At 40.9% G+C, this 18,764-nt stretch overlaps 1 protein-coding gene across 3 annotated transcripts in view; it reads right to left on the reverse strand.

Annotated features, from left to right (window-relative positions):
* The window catches only part of dgkb (diacylglycerol kinase, beta), a 160,819-nt gene that overhangs the window by 68,774 nt on the left and 73,281 nt on the right, over nucleotides 1-18,764 (reverse strand). For 2 of the 3 annotated variants that reach the window (XM_028442179.1, XM_028442181.1), the window contains 2 exons: nucleotides 14,238-14,327; nucleotides 10,445-10,605 (listed from right to left, as the gene is read on the reverse strand). In XM_028442179.1, the coding sequence (XP_028297980.1) occupies nucleotides 10,445-10,605; nucleotides 14,238-14,327 (251 nt within the window). The remainder of the gene's footprint in view (nucleotides 1-10,444; nucleotides 10,606-14,237; nucleotides 14,328-18,764) is intronic. The other variant, XM_028442180.1, reaches the window with a different exon arrangement.

The following is an 18,764-nucleotide window of genomic DNA, read 5'->3' on the forward strand; positions in this document are numbered from 1 at the left end:
AAGTAGTTTTGATCATGTTTGAGCTCAGATATTTATCTACTTACTGAATTTTAGTTGAACTAGATTCACCAAGTGAAAATACAGAAATACAGTTGTTTAAGATTCTGTGTGGTTTTAAATAAATGTAAGGCGATCCCATAAGAACTCCAAGTGACCCCACATGGGGTCCCGAGCCCAAGGTGGAAAAACATTGATTTAGTGGCTCCTGAATAGATGTATTTCTATAGTTTTTATCATTTCCAGTCATATCACACTTGGAGTGGGACCAAGACTGACTCGTTATTTGTTAATATTCATCTCACTTTCTCTTTCTCAAGTACCCTCTGTAGAGCCATCACGTACCCCTAGGGGTACACGTACCTCTATTTCAGAAACAATGGTATAGCGTATGGATGAATGAATGAATGAAAGAATGAGTTGATGCTTCATCAGCTGACTGTAGATCAGTCCATCAGTTGTAAATCTATATCTTTCCTAAAGGATGTCATCAAAAAATGAAAGGATTAATGAATCCATTAATAATCTTTCTTTAATAAACTCATCTGTCAGATCTGCACCATTGCTGTCATGAAACACACATCCAGTTCAGTCAACAGCCAATAGTAACGCCCCAAACAACTGATGCTTGTAAACTGATCTCTGATTGGCTGAAAGGTCACGTCACAATCCTGGATTTCTAAAGTTCCCAGAGCAGAGACGTAGCGGAGGTCTAGAGTCCTCTCAGAACACCTTGGATTATAATTTGATCAAAGGTTAGGATGGATTTATGACTAAACAAAGCAAATTAAAACATACATACTGCAGCTTTAAGTGAACATGTTTATATCCTGCTTCATAGTACAGGAGCTCTCTGACAGACAATGTCTGATTACCTGAAGCTAATGCACAGATATCAGGATAAACTGATCCAGAGTACCAGCACTGTGTGTGTGTGTGTGTGTGTGTGTGTGTGTGTGTGTGTGTGTGTGTGTGTGTGTGTGTGTGTGTGGGTGTGGTGTGTGTGTGTGGTGTGTGTGTGTGTGTGTGTGTGTGTGTGTGTGTGCGTGTTGTGTGTGTGTATCTCTGTTGCCAATCTTGTCTCTTGTGTGTTTCTGTATTGGATGTTTTTATGTTTTTGTAGTGATTTTGTGCGTTTCCTTTGGGGGCCTGTGTGTGTTTGTGAGTGTGCGATTGTGTACACAGTGGATCAAAGGTGAGCACAGCTGAGGGATCACAGCACACACACTCACAAACACACTTCTCCTGAAACATGTGGAGAAAGCTGAAGTTGGACTAAAGAGTTAAAGAGTTAAAGAGTTGAGGAGTTAAAGAGTTAAAAAGTAAAGAGTTAAGAGTTAAAGAGTTAAAGAGTTGAGGAGTTAAAGAGTTAAAGAGTTAAAAAGTTAAAGAGTTAAAGAGTTAAAGAGTTAAAAAGTTAAAGAGTTAAAGAGTTAAAGAGTTAAAGAGTTGAGGAGTTAAAGAGTTAAAGAGTTAAAAAGTTAAAGAGTTAAAGAGTTAAAGAGTTAAAAAGTTAAAGAGTTAAAGAGTTAAAGAGTTAAAGAGTTAAAGAGTTGAGGAGTTAAAGAGTTAAAAAGTTAAAGAGTTAAAGAGTTAAAGAGTTAAAGAGTTGAGGAGTTAAAGAGTTAAAGAGTTAAAGAGTTAAAGAGTTAAAGAGTTGAGGAGTTAAAGAGTTAAAGAGTTAAAGAGTTGAGGAGTTAAAGAGTTAAAGAGTTAAAGAGTTAAAGAGTTAAAGAGTTGAGGAGTTAAAGAGTTAAAGAGTTAAAGAGTTAAAGAGTTAAAAAGTTAAAGCGTTAAAGAGTTAAAGAGTTAAAGAGTTAAAGAGTTGAGGAGTTAAAGAGTTAAAGAGTTGAACCCCTGCTGACATCAGTATGAGCCAAAAGAAGGAAACAATCGATGGAGCAGCTCTTGATGTTTGTTCACAAGAAGAAACATCATTTTTTCCTTCAGCTCCTGCAGACTCTCCTCATGAGACCACGTCAGCACTTTATTACTCTATCATTTTAGTAATGATAATAAAAATGCAATGGATTTATATAGCGCCTTATTTTAGTGGGCACACATGTTATCACTAACATTAAACCCATGTTTACCACAAGAGATCTACAGTATGAACCCCATCACTGCTCTAAATGCTCACTTTTATCACCAGGAGCTGCAGCAGCGTTATTAATAATAATATTCACATTTTTATCATTAGGGTCCAAAGTTCCAGAATGGGACAAACAAACCTATTGTAATTGCTTGAATTTACTATTTACCACCTGAACACGCATGAAGTCTCACAAAAATTGGCACTCACCTCAGAACTGGTTGCTAATTCGATAACTTGGAGCAATAAAAAAATCGGCAAAAAAATGCGCGTGCAGCGATAGAACCGTAGGACCGGCAGGTTTGACCGATATGTACGAGATTCGCCACATATCTTATTCCAAACAGGAAGTTAGCCATCTTGGGTCAAAGGTCAAAAATGGCGTTTAGCCCTGGAAACGCATTTGCACAAACTAGTCTGAGGCTTCATCCGATTTGCTTCAAACTCGGCCAGAACTCTTAGAACCACTGAAGATTAAAATTGTTCAAAGGAATTTGCGTATCTTTAACGGTTTGGTCGTGGAGCTGCTGCAAAGTTGCAATGCTAATTTTCATTAGCAAGCCACAATTTCAAAAACCCATAACTCTGACACACAAAGTTCAAATTTCACACAATGGCATTGGTCTATTTATGACTGCCTTGAAACATTTCCCATCATGCCTTGCGTTCTCAGATGGCGCCACTTTTAGTGGTTTTCAACGCTAACAGCTCTAGTAGAAAAATATGTGTTGACCTCAAAATACTGTTGGATGAACCTAGACGGATGGGAGCAGGTGACTGATGACAAAAAAGGCAGTGATCAGTGGGAGGGGCCTATAATGTCACAGGAAAATCCTTCACCATTTCCTCGCCATAACATTCTAAATGCTGTATCTTGGCTATTTTTCAATGAATTTGTATTAAATTCACTGAGAGTGATTTGAACTGGTTTTCTCTTAATACTGGGTTTTAAACTAATACTACTGTGTAAATAAGCCTTTTAACTGGTTTCACTGGTTCTGCTGGTTTTTCCCTGTTCTACTGCAATGTCATTTTTTATTGCTAGGCTATTTCTAGGTTATTGCTATGTTAATGCTATTGCTAGGTTATTGCTAATGCTACATTAATGTTAATGCTAGGTTCATGCTAATACTAAGCTATTGCTAGCTAATGTTAATGCAAGGTAAATGCTATTGCTAGGTTAATGCTAGGTTCATGCTAATACTAAGCTATTGCTAGCTAATGTTAATGCAAGGTAAATGCTATTGCTAGGTTAATGCTATTGCTAGGTTAATGCTATTGCTAGGCTAATGCTAATGTAAGGTTGTTGCTAATGCTAGGTTAATGCTAATGTTTGCCCAGTGTTAAAGCTAGGTAATGCTAATGCCTTTGCTAGGTTAATGCTATTGCTTGGCTAATATTAACTCAATCAGTGCCATTGACGAGAAAACTCGTCATTTGTGTTTTTTCACAGCATTTGCTAGAAGAAACACTGGTGCAGGTCTCCCTGTAAAAATCTAACCTGTCTGTGACGCAGTGAACAAATGGTGCCCTATAGATGGCAGTACTGCAACTTTGGATGAGAGTTCAGCCGCTATGGGTCTAAAAAGCAGAGAAGAAGTGAAGTTGATGAGGGAGAAATGGTGAATCGAGAGCAGACGGTTAGCGAAAAGACAGTGAAAGAGAAGACAGTCACACAGAAGACAGACGGTTAAAGAGAGGGAGGGCGACAACAGAGAAGACGATGAAAAAGAAGACGGTGAGGAAAAAGACGTTGCAACAGAAAACGGTGAAGTTGAGACAACTCACGCTAGAACAGACCATGTGTCGAGCAGGATCGTCTAGTCAGCGCTTTGCAAGCGCAGCAGAAGACGATCAAACACCCAGGCCAAGCGGTGACACTCGGCGTGTTCCACCACACAGCTGTTCTCCAAAGCCCAATTCATCTGATCAATCGGAGTCAGATGGATTCAGCTAACCTGATCCAGATTCATCCGATGAACGGCTGCCTTCAGGATCAACCGAGAGCAGCAGAGCATTGTCCCCAGATGCTCCAGAAGGACACAAAGGAGGAAAGATCCAACTTGCTTTATAACTACAGATTGAATTGATTTGCTAACTTGCTAGCTAGCATCAAAGCAATCCCACCGTCCCCCTCCTTCACTCCACGCCACATGGACGCCTTTTCATCCCACTAGTCCCAGTACCGATGTGAATCAACTCTATTTTTTTAGATTGTGCATCCAGCAGAGAACCCACTGTGGCAGAGCTAAAAAAGGGAAAAAACTGTAGTAAAAAAGTAATTGTATATATTTCTATAATTTACAGGTCGTAACTCCAGCAGAGGTAGTGGGCAAGACTTTGGCTAGCATCAAACTGGCTGGCAACAAAATGAAATCCCCTTTACAGCAACCCTTGGACCACTGGATGCTGCTGCTGAGCTGGAGCCAAATGTGCCAGCTGACTTCCTGGAGCTGTTCATGACAGATGAGACCAATCTCTATGCCGGTCAGTATTTTCAGGCACATCCTGAAAGTCTGCTTCATAGCAGAGGTAATTCCTGGAGTCCAGTGTCGGTCGCAGAACTAAAAACCTTTTTTGGACTTTCTTTTCTGACCGGATATGTAACAAAGCCTAGCCTTTATCTTTATTGGAGTATGGATGAGGTAGATGCTACACCATACTTCAATAAAACCATGCCAAAGAACAGGTTCATATCATATGGAGGTTCCTTCATTACAACAGTAATGACTCACAGGTTGCCAGTGATAAGATGTACAAAGTTTGCCCAGTGTTGGACTATGTAGTACAAAAGTTCAAAGAGTTGTACCAACCAGGGAGAAATGTGTGTGTGGATGAAGGTATGATGCAGTGGCTACGGATGTTAACTTTAACAAGGTTAGCCACGCCCACACACTGACATGAACATCAATCCTTCACAGATGATTGGTTGGTTCACTGATATCATCATCACCACTTTATCTGATACACCACAAACTTTTAGTTCCTCTTTTATCTTCCTTTGATGTTGAATAAAGTGTGGGTAAAATCAAACACTTTAAGTTGAAATACTTTTTTTAAAAAATGTAAAAGCCAGTTTTTGTTTATTTAACAGTTTAATGTTGAAAAAAAGTTTGAAACTAAATAAATGGGTTGGAAGGTTTGAAATGGTGGTGATTCTTAGGCCCACCCGTGCGGTGCGTGGACCTCCTGAGGACCACCCCCACACAGCCAATAATTACCACATGAATTAATGTGGGACATGTGTAATGTGCTCACATAGCTCACACCTTCCTCCAATTATGAGAACACAGTCTGTCTGACATGCTGTCAGAGTAATGTGTGACAGCGTCATTAGTGCGTTATGCTAGCTCTGTCCGTCACATCATTATACGTCACTACGCTAGGAGACGTTAGCTCTGTCCATCACATCATTATATGTCACAACGCTAGGAGACGTTAGCTCTGTCCATCACATCAATATACATCACTATGCTAGGAGACGTTAGCTCTGTCGGTCACATCATTATACGTCACTATGCTAGGAGACGTTAGCTCTGTCCATCACATCAATATACATCACTATGCTAGGAGACGTTAGCTCTGTCCATCACATCATTATATGTCACAACGCTAGGAGACGTTAGCTCTGTCCATCACATCAATATACATCACTATGCTAGGAGACGTTAGCTCTGTCCATCACATCATTATACGTCACTATGCTAGGAGACGTTAGCTCTGTCCATCACATCATTATACGTCACTATGCTAGGAGACAATAGCTCTGTCCATCACATCATTATACGTCACAATGCTAGGAGACAATAGCTCTGTCCATCACATCATTATACGTCACTATGCTAGGAGACGTTAGCTCTGTCCATCACATCATTATACGTCACTATGCTAGGAGACGTTAGCTCAGTCCATCACATCAATATACATCACTATGCTAGGAGACATTAGCTCTGTCCATCACATCATTATACGTCACTATGCTAGGAGACGTTAGCTCTGTCTATCACATCATTATACGTCACTATGCTAGGAGACATTAGCTCTGTCCATCACATCATTATACGTCACTATGCTAGGAGATGTTAGCTCTGTCCATCACATCATTATACGTCACTATGCTAGGAGACAATAGCTCTGTCATTAGCTCATGTATACTTCACATCAATCACATCATTGTACGTCACTACGCTAGGAGACATTAGCTCTGTCATCACATCATTATACGTCACTACGCTAGGAGACATTAGCTCTGGCCATCACATCATTATACGTCACTATGCTAGGAGACGTTAGCTCTGTCCATCACATCATTATACGTCACTATGCTAGGAGACATTAGCTCTGTCCATCACATCATTAGTCGTCACAATGCTAACAGACATTAGCTCTGTTCATCAAATCAATATACGTCACTATGCTAGGAGACAATAGCTCTGTCCATCACATCATTATACGTCACTATGCTAGGAGATGTTAGCTCTGTCCATCACATCATTATACGTCACTATGCTAGGAGACAATAGCTCTGTCCATCACATCATTATACGTCACTATGCTAGGAGACATTAGCTCTGTCCATCACATCATTGCACGTCACTACGCTAGGAGACATTAGCTCTGTCCATCACATCATTATACGTCACTACGCTAGGAGACAATAGCTCTGGCCATCACATCATTATACGTCACTATGCTAGGAGACGTTAGCTCTGTCCATCACATCATTATACGTCACTATGCTAGGAGACATTAGCTCTGTCCATCACATCATTAGTCGTCACAATGCTAACAGACATTAGCTCTGTTCATCAAATCAATATACGTCACTACGCTAGGAGACATTAGCTCTGGCCATCACATCATTATACGTCACTATGCTAGGAGACGTTAGCTCTGTCCATCACATCATTATACGTCACTATGCTAGGAGACATTAGCTCTGTCCATCACATCATTAGTCGTCACAATGCTAACAGACATTAGCTCTGTTCATCAAATCAATATACGTCACTACGCTAGGAGACGTTAGCTCTGTCCATCACATCATTATACGTCACTACGCTAGGAGACATTAGCTCTGTCCATCACATCATTATACGTCACTACGCTAGGAGACATTAGCTCTGGCCATCACATCATTATACGTCACTATGCTAGGAGACATTAGCTCTGGCCATCACATCATTATACGTCACTATGCTAGGAGACGTTAGCTCTGTCCATCACATCATTATACGTCACTACGCTAGGAGACATTAGCTCTGGCCATCACATCATTATAAGTCACTACGCTAGGAGACATTAGCTCTGGCCATCACATCATTATACGTCACTATGCTAGGAGACATTAGCTCTGTCCATCACATCATTATACGTCACTACGCTAGGAGACGTTAGCTCTGTCCATCACATCATTATACGTCACTATGCTAGGAGACATTAGCTCTGTCCATCACATCATTAGTCGTCACAATGCTAACAGACATTAGCTCTGTTCATCAAATCAATATACGTCACTACGCTAGGAGACGTTAGCTCTGTCCATCACATCATTATACGTCACTATGCTAGGAGACGTTAGCTCTGTCCATCACATCATTATACGTCACTATGCTAGGAGACGTTAGCTCTGTCCATCACATCATTATACGTCACTATGCTAGGAGACGTTAGCTCTGTCCATCACATCAATATACGTCACTATGCTAGGAGACGTTAGCTCTGTCCATCACATCATTATACGTCACTATGCTAGGAGACGTTAGCTCTGTCCATCACATCATTATACGTCACTATGCTAGGAGACGTTAGCTCTGTCCATCACATCATTATACGTCACTATGCTAGGAGACGTTAGCTCTGTCCATCACATCAATATACGTCACTATGCTAGGAGACGTTAGCTCTGTCCATCACATCATTATACGTCACTATGCTAGGAGACGTTAGCTCTGTCCATCACATCATTATACGTCACTATGCTAGGAGACGTTAGCTCTGTCCATCACATCATTATACGTCACTATGCTAGGAGACGTTAGCTCTGTCCATCACATCATTATACGTCACTATGCTAGGAGACGTTAGCTCTGTCCATCACATCATTATACGTCACTATGCTAGGAGACACTTTGTATGTTTTTGAAACATTTATTTTGATTTGAATGTTTTTTAAATAATTTTGTATGTTTTGAAGTATTGTGTTTTTTTGTTGTTTTGTGTGTTTATTGTTCTTTTCCTTTTATATGTAGCTGCTAACTGTGTAAAGTGTGTGTGATATAACGCTGTGAGTACAAAGTCTGATTGAACTCTAACTTTGGTGTGAGTCGTAGCTGACACGGTGTGATCTGTGCTTCCTTCAGTCATTACAGAAACAATCTCCATAATCTCCTCACTAATCATCAGATGCTCCTCCTCAGCGTCTCCACTGGACGGAAAACACAAAAAAATAATGTTATCATATCACACTCTAACCCTCAGAGAGCTCAAATCTCCCTAATCCTCCACAAACAGCTTCATTATTAATCATCATCATCATTACACCCTGCCAGCGCTAATCCAGCCCCGCCCTCAGAGCACACACACACACACACACACACACCATGTTTACCATTGTCAGACAAAGGCCCAAAAGTAAACAAACAAAATGACTCAGAAAACACACAAAATTATTTTATTATGTTGTTTTTGTGTATTCTTTGTTTTGTTTTGAAAATCATTTTGTAAGTTTTTGAGACTTATTTTGTTTTTTAAATCATTTTGTGTTTTGAGATGTTTTTGTGTGTAAATTTGTGTTTTTTACTCGGGTTTTTTTAGCGTTTTTTAATCATTTTGTGTGTTTTTGACATATTGTGAGTTTTTTTGTTTACTACTGAAGTAAATGTATTTTGTTACTGTCCATCTGTTTTATCTCTAACAGTAGATCTGTTAGAAAGGTCTTTCCTTCCTCTTGCTTTCCCTCTGGATGAGTTCTTTCCTTTCCAGTGGAACGTCCAGTAGGAATCAGCAGGAGTCTGGCGTGAGCATACGATCACATGACGTGATGAGCGGCGTGATGCGGGCCGGACGCTAATGTTATTCTGCTAACATTTGTAAAGACATGCATCAGCGACGCTCGCTTCCACCTGTAAATGTCAATTAGTAGATTTCCCTGTGACATTTATTGACATTTCTCAGTAATGGTCGACATGTTGTGTGTGAAGTGGCTGTGATTACACTACGCTGCTGATGGATGAACGTCTTAATATATTATTATATAATAACACTGCAAAAACATGGAGAGCCTCATTAGAGCATGAACGCTCTGAGGTGGGACGCCCAGACTGGTTCTACTCGTTTTACTACTTTTACTGGTTCTACTAGTTTTACTACTTTTACTGGTTCTACTAGTTTTACTGGTTCAACTAGTTTTACTACTTTTACTGGTTCTACTAGTTTTACTGGTTCTACTAGTTTTACTGGTTATACTAGTTTTACTACTTTTACTGGTTCTACTAGTTTTACTGGTTCTACTAGTTTTACTACTTTTACTGGTTCTACTAGTTTTACTGGTTATACTAGTTTTACTACTTTTACTGGTTCTACTAGTTTTACTGGTTCTACTAGTTTTACTACTTTTACTGGTTCTACTAGTTTTACTGGTTCTACTAGTTTTACTGGTTCTACTAGTTTTACTAGTTTTACTAGTTTTACTGGTTCTACTAGTTTTACTGGTTCTACTAGTTTTACTGGTTCTACTAGTTTTACTACTTTTGCTGGTTTTACTAGTTTTACTAGTTTTACTAGTTTTACTAGTTGTACTAGTTGTACTAGTTTTACTAGTTTTACTGGTTCTACTAGTTTTACTGGTTCTACTGGGTTACTTTATGAGCTGAACTCTTTATTAGTGGTTCTTCTCATCAAAGATAATAATGATCAAATCAATAATTTTATTTCTCTCTTCATTCCAACACTCAGGATTCTTTGTTGCTTCAAAACACACAAAATCTAGTTGAATAGATAGATATAGAAATGTAGAAAAAAAATAGATAAAATAAATATAAAAAGAAACAAAAATGCAGCTTTTTTAAAAGAATAAACACTTGGAATCAGTGAATAATCCATTCAAACACTACGGGAATATGATCAGTGTCTGAAGAGGATTCAGGATCAATAATGTCCTGATCAAAGCTTTCTGATGAAGGATTTCTCTGGAGTTTTTTACTGGATCTTTTTAGGGATTCATCCAGGATTTTTGGAGTGAATTTCCAGAGTTTATTCATAATGAAAACCTGGATATTTTCATTTTGTCATTGAGGTTAAAGACGTGTGTGTAAATGCAGTATACTAGGTGTGTGTACTTGGAGCAGCTCTCACCACTCCGATGGAGAAGTAGTTGTTGATGATGGAGTAGGGCACAGGGTCTCCTCTCTCCTCCTCCTCTGAGGGACACACCTCTATCTTCCAGCGGTCCATCATCACCACACTGCTGCTCTCCACGTCTCTGAGGATCTTCAGGAGGCTCTCACCCTCATAGCCTGGACACGTTAGTGTTAGTGAGACAGACTCCGCCCACTGACTCAGCAGCACTGGAAAAACTGGGAACTTCTGTATTTCTTAGTGTGTCTGGTAGAACCTGAAACTCTAGATTTGGTTTGAACTCAAACAACTCTTCACATGATCTGAAGGTGACTGCAGAGCAGAGCTAGACTGTACTGTGATATAAGGCTAGACCACGTCTCCTCACTAATGACTCACAACTGACTCAGTAGTGAGTCAGTAGTAACTCAGTAGTGACTCAGTAATGACTCAGTAGTAACTCAGTAGTGACTCAGTAATGACTCAGTAGTTACTCAGGAGTGACTCAGTAGTGACTCAGTAGTTACTCAGTAATGACCCAGTAGTGACTCAGTAGTGACTCAGTAGTTACTCAGTAGTGATTCAGTAGTGATTCAGTAGTAACTCAGTAGTAACTCAGTAGTGACTAGTGACTCAGTAGTGACTCAGTAGTTACTCAGGAGTGATTCAGTAGTGACTCAGTAGTGACTCAGTAGTTACTCAGTAGTGATTCAGTAGTGACTCAGTAATGACTCAGTAGTGACTCAGTAGTTACTCAGTAGTGACTCAGTAGTGACTCAGTAGTGACTCAGTAGTGACTCAGTAATGACTCAGTAGTGACTCAGTAGTTACTCAGTAGTGACTCAGTAGTTACTCAGGAGTGACTCAGTAGTGACTCAGTAGTGATTCAGTAGTAACTCAGTAGTAACTCAGTAGTGACTCAGTAGTGACTCAGTAATGACTCAGTAGTGACTCAGTAGTTACTCAGGAGTGACTCAGTAGTGACTCAGTAGTTACTCAGGAGTGACTCAGTAGTAACTCAGTAGTGACTCAGGAGTGACTCAGTAGTTACTCAGGAGTGACTCAGTAGTGACTCAGTAGTTACTCAGGAGTGACTCAGTAGTGACTCAGTAGTTACTCAGGAGTGACTCAGTAATGACTCAGTAGTGACTCAGTAGTGACTCAGTAATGACTCAGTAGTGACTCAGTAGTTACTCAGTAGTGATTCAGTAGTGACTCAGTAGTGATTCAGTAGTGACTCAGTAGTGATTCAGTAGTAACTCAGTAGTGACTCAGTAGTGACTCAGTAATGACTCAGTAGTGACTCAGTAGTGATTCAGTAGTAACTCAGTAGTGACTCAGTAGTTACTCAGTAGTGATTCAGTAGTGACTCAGTAGTTACTCAGTAGTGATTCAGTAGTGACTCAGTAGTGATTCAGTAGTAACTCAGTAGTGACTCAGTAGTGACTCAGTAGTTACTCAGGAGTGACTCAGTAGTGACTCAGTAGTGACTCAGTAGTTACTCAGTAGTGACTCAGTAGTGATTCAGTAGTGACTCAGTAGTGACCCAGTAGTGACTCAGTAGTGATTCAGTAGTGACCCAGTAGTGACTCAGTAGTTACTCAGGAGTGACTCAGTAGTGACTCAGTAGTGACTCAGTAGTTACTCAGTAGTGATTCAGTAGTGATTCAGTAGTGACTCAGTAGTGACTCAGTAGTTACTCAGTAGTGATTCAGTAGTGACTCAGTAGTGATTCAGTAGTGATCAGTAGTGACTCAGTAGTTACTCAGTAGTGATTCAGTAGTGACTCAGTAGTGACTCAGTAGTTACTCAGGAGTGATTCAGTAGTGACTCAGTAGTGATTCAGTAGTGACTCAGTAGTGACTCAGTAGTTACTCAGGAGTGATTCAGTAGTGACTCAGTAGTGATTCAGTAGTGATTCAGTAGTGATTCAGTAGTGACCCAGTAGTGACTCAGCAGTGATTCAGTAGTGACTCAGTAGTTACTCAGTATTGATTCAGTAGTGATTCAGTAGTGACTCAGTAGTGATTCAGTAGTGACTCAGCAGTGATTCAGTAGTGACCCAGTAGTGACTCAGCAGTGATTCAGTAGTGACCCAGTAGTGACTCAGCAGTGATTCAGTAGTGATTCAGTAGTGATTCAGTAGTGACTCAGTAGTTACTCAGGAGTGATTCAGTAGTGACTCAGTAGTGATTCAGTAGTGACTCAGTAGTGACTCAGTAGTGATTCAGTAGTGACTCAGTAGTGACTCAGTAGTGATTCAGTAGTGATTCAGTAGTGACCCAGTAGTGACTCAGCAGTGATTCAGTAGTGACTCAGTAGTTACTCAGTATTGATTCAGTAGTGATTCAGTAGTGACTCAGTAGTGATTCAGTAGTGACCCAGTAGTGACTCAGCAGTGATTCAGTAGTGACCCAGTAGTGACTCAGCAGTGATTCAGTAGTGATTCAGTAGTGACTCAGTAGTGACTCAGTAGTGATTCAGTAGTGATTCAGTAGTGACTCAGTAGTGACTCAATAGTTACTCAGGAGTGACTCAGTAGTGACTCAGTAGTTACTCAGGAGTGACTCAGTAGTGACTCAGTAGTTACTCAGTAATGACTCAGTAGTAACTCAGGAGTGACTCAGTAATGACCCAGTAGTAACTCAGTAGTGACTCAGTAATGACTCAGTAGTAACTCAGGAGTGACTCAGTAATGACTCAGTAGTAACTCAGTAGTGACTCAGTAATGACTCAGTAGTTACTCAGGAGTGACTCAGTAGTGACTCAGTAGTTACTCAGGAGTGACTCAGTAGTGACTCAGTAGTTACTCAGTAGTTACTCAGTAGTGATTCAGTAATGACTCAGTAGTAACTCAGTAGTGACTCAGTAATGACTCAGTAGTTACTCAGGAGTGACTCAGTAGTGACTCAGTAGTTACTCAGTAATGACCCAGTAGTGACTCAGTAGTTACTCAGTAGTTACTCAGTAGTGATTCAGTAGTAACTCAGTAGTTACTCAGGAGTGAATCAGGAGTGAATCAGGAATGACCCAGTAGTGACTCAGTAGTTACTCAGTAGTGATTCAGTAGTAACTCAGTAGTTACTCAGTAGTGATTCAGTAGTAACTCAGTAGTTACTCAGGAGTGACTCAGTAATGACCCAGTAGTGACTCAGTAGTTACTCAGTAGTTACTCAGTAGTTACTCAGTAGTGATTCAGTAGTAACTCAGTAGTAACTCAGTAGTGACTAGTGACTCAGTAGTGACTCAGTAGTGACTCAGGAGTGACTCAGTAGTGATTCAGTAGTTACTCAGTAGTGATTCAGTAGTGACTCAGTAGTGACTCAGTAGTTACTCAGTAGTCATTCAGTAGTGACTCAGTAGTGACTCAGTAGTTACTCAGTAGTCATTCAGTAGTGACTCAGTAGTGACTCAGTAGTGACTCAGGAGTGACTCAGTAATGACTCAGTAGTGACTCAGTAGTGACTCAGTAGTTACTCAGGAGTGACTCAGTAGTTACTCAGGAGTGACTCAGTAGTGACTCAGTAGTGATTCAGTAGTGACTCAGTAGTGATTCAGTAGTAACTCAGTAGTAACTCAGTAGTGACTCAGTAGTGACTCAGTAATGACTCAGTAGTGACTCAGTAGTTACTCAGGAGTGACTCAGTAGTGACTCAGTAGTGATTCAGTAGTGACTCAGTAGTGACTCAGTAGTTACTCAGTAGTGATTCAGTAGTGATTCAGTAGTGACTCAGTAGTGACTCAGTAGTGACTCAGTAGTGATTCAGTAGTGACTCAGTAGTGACTCAGTAGTGACTCAGTAGTGACTCACCTCCTCCCCATTTCAGACATCGTGCCAGGTCGTTTCCTGTTCCCAGAGGAAGAATACAGACTGGAGGGACGTTATCCAGGTTAGATTTATCTACACCAGAGAGACATCAGAGTGGTTATACTGGTTTATTTCAGTTATACTGGTTATACTGGTTTATTTTAGTTATTCTAGTTGTACTGGTTATACTGGTTTATTCTAGTTGTACTGGTTTATTCTAGTTATAGTGGTTATACTGGTTTATGCTGGTTTATTCTAGCTATACTGGTTATACTGGTTTATTCTGATTATACTGGTTTATTCTAGTTATACTGGTTATACTGGTTATACTGGTTTATTCTAGTTATACTGGTTATACTGGTTTATTCTAGTTATATTGGTTTTAGTCTAATTATACTGGTTTATTCTAGTTGTACTGGTTATACTGGTTTATTCTAGTTGTACTGGTTATACTGGTTTATTCTAGTTGTACTGGTTATACTGGTTTATTCTAGTTATACTGGTTGTACTGGTTTATTCTAGTTATACTGGTTATACTGGTTTATTCTACTTATATTGGTTTTAGTCTAATTATACTGGTTTATTCTAGTTATACTGGTTATACTGGTTTATTCTAGTTATACTGGTTGTACTGGTTTATTCTAGTTGTACTGGTTTTAGTCTAATTATACTGGTTTATTCTAGTTGTACTGGTTATACTGGTTTATTCTAGTTGTACTGGTTATACTGGTTTATTCTAGTTGTACTGGTTATACTGGTTTATTCTAGTTATACTGGTTGTACTGGTTTATTCTAGTTATACTGGTTATACTGGTTTATTCTAGTTATACTGGTTATACTGGTTTATTCTACTTATATTGGTTTTAGTCTAATTATACTGGTTTATTCTAGTTATACTGGTTATACTGGTTTATTCTAGTTGTACTGGTTATACTGGTTTATTCTAGTTATACTGGTTGTACTGGTTTATTCTAGTTATACTGGTTATACTGGTTTATTCTACTTATATTGGTTTTAGTCTAATTATACTGGTTTATTCTAGTTATACTGGTTATACTGGTTTATTCTAGTTATACTGGTTATACTGGTTTATACAGGTTTATGTTCATATTTATTAAGAAGTCCATTAGTTTCAGCAGTTACAGCTTCGGCAACTCTTCCTGGGGTCTTTTTTTTACAACAAACACATTTTTAAATGCAATAAGTACAAGCAATCATTATCAATATATTTGATATGCACAAAACACAATCAAGCTTTTTGTTTAGTTACAACAGTAATTCAAAGAAAAATGTTTAGAATTCTTCTAAATGCTCACGTGCCACTATCATAATATAATTTGAGTTGCCTTTTATGTTTTTTGTTCTTTAATATAGTGTGGTCAGTGATTCCATTCCTGCAGAGCTTTAAACATAACTGTACTTTGGCTTAGACTAGACTTACATACTGAGTGAAACACTGCCTTCTCAGTGTTATGTTGAATAACAATGTGTATTTCTACTAAAAGGTAAAACATAAAAGGTGTTTGTGCAATAATAATACTTCTTAGAAAGTTACTTATTGTACATAACCATCTCCTTTTCACCTAAAATTTTAATTGATTTTACTGGTGATTTTAATTGTTCGTATTGACTTTAAACAATTGAATGTTTTATCATGTAAAGCACATTGAGTTGCCTTGTGTATGAAATGCGCTATACAAATAAATTTGCCTTGCCTAAAACCAGGTGAGTTGTACATGCATTTTTTTCTCCACTCATTCTTAAAGCACATTTTAGAGCCACTTGTGCAGCTTTGTTTTGCACTAATTGTAACTTTTTCACATTTTTTAATGAAGTGTTTGACTAAACGACTGAACAATAGTTTAAATGAGACAGAACAAAACTAATACTGGTAATACTGGTTTGTACTGGTTATACCACTTATACTGGTTTATATTGGTTTATACTGCTTACACTGAATATACTGGTTTATTCTAAGTTATACTGGTTCATACTGTATAGTTGGTTCTGCCTCTAAAAAAATTATATGGCTTAGTCTGACTTGTGCTGGGTGTGCAGGTTAGCCCAAAAAGTGCAAACAATTGGTTTACAGACACTTGATCCACGTACAGTTCTTTGTGCAATATTTACAGTCCAGCTTTCTCAGCATTTTTCCTGGAGATGGTACCTGCAATGTACTCGGCTCCCCATCATACACACTACTTCTGTGGTGCTGAAGGCCCCTTATATAAATTAAATTAAAAATTAAATTGGGCTCATTAAATTAAATTGGGCTTTGAGTCTTTATCGTCATGTATATATGTTGTTACGCATATATTGAAATTTGTCCTCTGCATTTTAACCCATCCCTGGGGAGCAGTCAGCAGCCTTTTTGCGGCGCCTGGGGAGCTGTTCGGGGTTAAGGGACTTGCTCAACATTCCACAGTGATGGTCCAGGTGAGGTTTGAATCAGGAACCCTCTGATTACAAGGCCAGCATCCTTAACCACGAGGCCACCACTCCCCTTAATATATAGCACCCTCCCCCAACACAATTAAGAAAGAAAACCAACAGTCTCTCTACATATAGAAACCAAATTACAAGATAATTAGTTTGGAAAAAATACCAAAATAAATTTAAAAAAAATTATATATACACTAAAAACTCAAAATCCCCCAAAAGAAAAAAATATATAATTCTGTACTGAAAACGGAAGGTCACATGACGTCCCATGATGTCACTCATAATGTGGAGGATGTATCCACTCGGGTTGGCTGTGTGAGTGTATGAATGAGTGGTGTGTACTGGAGAAAATGTTTGCAACTTGGAGAAAACCATGGATGGGAAAAGGCCTGAGCAGCAGCCAAATGTGCCGCCATGGCGGCTGTGGTGGCTGGAGAAAGGAAACCCGAGGAGAGCGGTAAATGGACGGAACGTAAGGAAAAGCCGGTCAGAGTGTGCATGTGTACATGCTTGTTAGCGTTGTGACCACCCCGCTCCAAGCTCTGCATAGGTCCACAGCTCCACGGCCTCAGCACACTAGCTGTCTCCCCAGGCTGCAGTGCCCTCGATGCCTCCGGGCTCCTTGTTATGTTAGCCATCCTCCCGAGCACTCACGACAGTGAACAGCCCGGCCAAAAGCTCCATAGCACTGGTATCTGAGCCTCCTGACACCAGCAAGCCAGACGCTGTCTCGGACCAATACGCTGTCCTCTGCGTTTCTGACCTGCATCCCTGCGAGCACCTGCTAGCCGCCACATGGTAGCCCAGGCTAATTCCACTTGCTCTCCTGCCTGCGTCAAGCATGGCCATAGAGACCGAGGCTCCTCCCAAGGAGGGAACAAGATGCTCTCAGGCTTGCTTTTGTCAGTGTCGGAAAAAAATCTCAGCCAAAAACACACAATCTGCTCTGACTGTCTCGGTATGGAACACGCCCGACTGGCAGTCGAATCCCTTGGCTCGTGTCGACACGGCACAGCGTTCAACACGCAGCCTCTACCTTTCTCCTCTCTCCCAAGCCTGAACACTGTGGAGCTGTGCAGATGCGCTGCAGTGCGCCTCGTCATACCGTGGCTCACCGTCGTGATGGAGGCCACCAGAGACAAGTTCTCCATATTTTCCCAGAGCTGGTGATGGAAGTAGCACAACCATAGAGGGACCGCCCTTTCAGTGGAAAGTGTGGCAGGTGCCTCCACCCTCGACTGCGAGACCATGGAGAGCCTCGGACTGCTCAGAATGCTTCCGGTGGAGCCACTGGTTGCGGCTCATCTGTTGCCGCACCAGCCTGCTCAGTCTCCCTGGAGACCCATGCTAACGGCTGCGGCGGACCGTCTTCAGTCAGATCTGTCTGGCAGGACGTACGCTGCAGCGGCGCTATCAGTAAGAGCTCTGAATGTCCTCTCCCTCCTGTAGGCTTACCAAGCTAAACTGTGTAAGGATTTTGCTCAGTCTCAGAACCCAGCTACAATGGAAGAATTTTCAGCCATATCAGGTGTGTGTCTCCGCCCCCAGTTCTGCTTCGTGCAGGCCACGGGTAAAGTAATGGGTGACATGGTGCTTCAGGAACGAGCGCATTGGCTCGACCTCGCTAGCCTTTTTGACGCAGAAAAGAGCTACATCCTTGATGCGCCGGTGGTCCCTGACGGGATATTCGGCCCGGCGTTGGCTTCTATGCAATGGGCGCTGCAAAGAAAAAAAGAGGGATGATGAAAACTCTCCGCCTGTATCTTTCACAGAAGCCTCCGGCTCCGTCTCCGTCCGCACGGATGAGACCGTCTCAAACTGCCCCTCATGGTCCGCAGTTCAAGACACCAAGATCGGCCGCTCCGTGATCCGCCTAGCCTCCGGCTGGCCCGGAGAGCCCCCAGCCTCGGCCACTGTTGCGCCGGCACAACCTGCTCAGCATGCACAGACAAGGAGGAAGGAAAAGGCAGTCTGTCCGCTTCCGGGAGGCCTCTGCCCGCTCCGGGTTGGATGCTGCGGAGCTCTCGTTGCCACGCTGTTCTAGGGAACAAGCGGAACTGTACGCTCGTCCCTGGGGGACAGAGGACG

This window comes from Gouania willdenowi, unplaced genomic scaffold (genome assembly GCF_900634775.1).
Source record: "Gouania willdenowi unplaced genomic scaffold, fGouWil2.1 scaffold_3_arrow_ctg1, whole genome shotgun sequence".
Lineage (NCBI taxonomy): Eukaryota > Metazoa > Chordata > Actinopteri > Blenniiformes > Gobiesocidae > Gouania > Gouania willdenowi.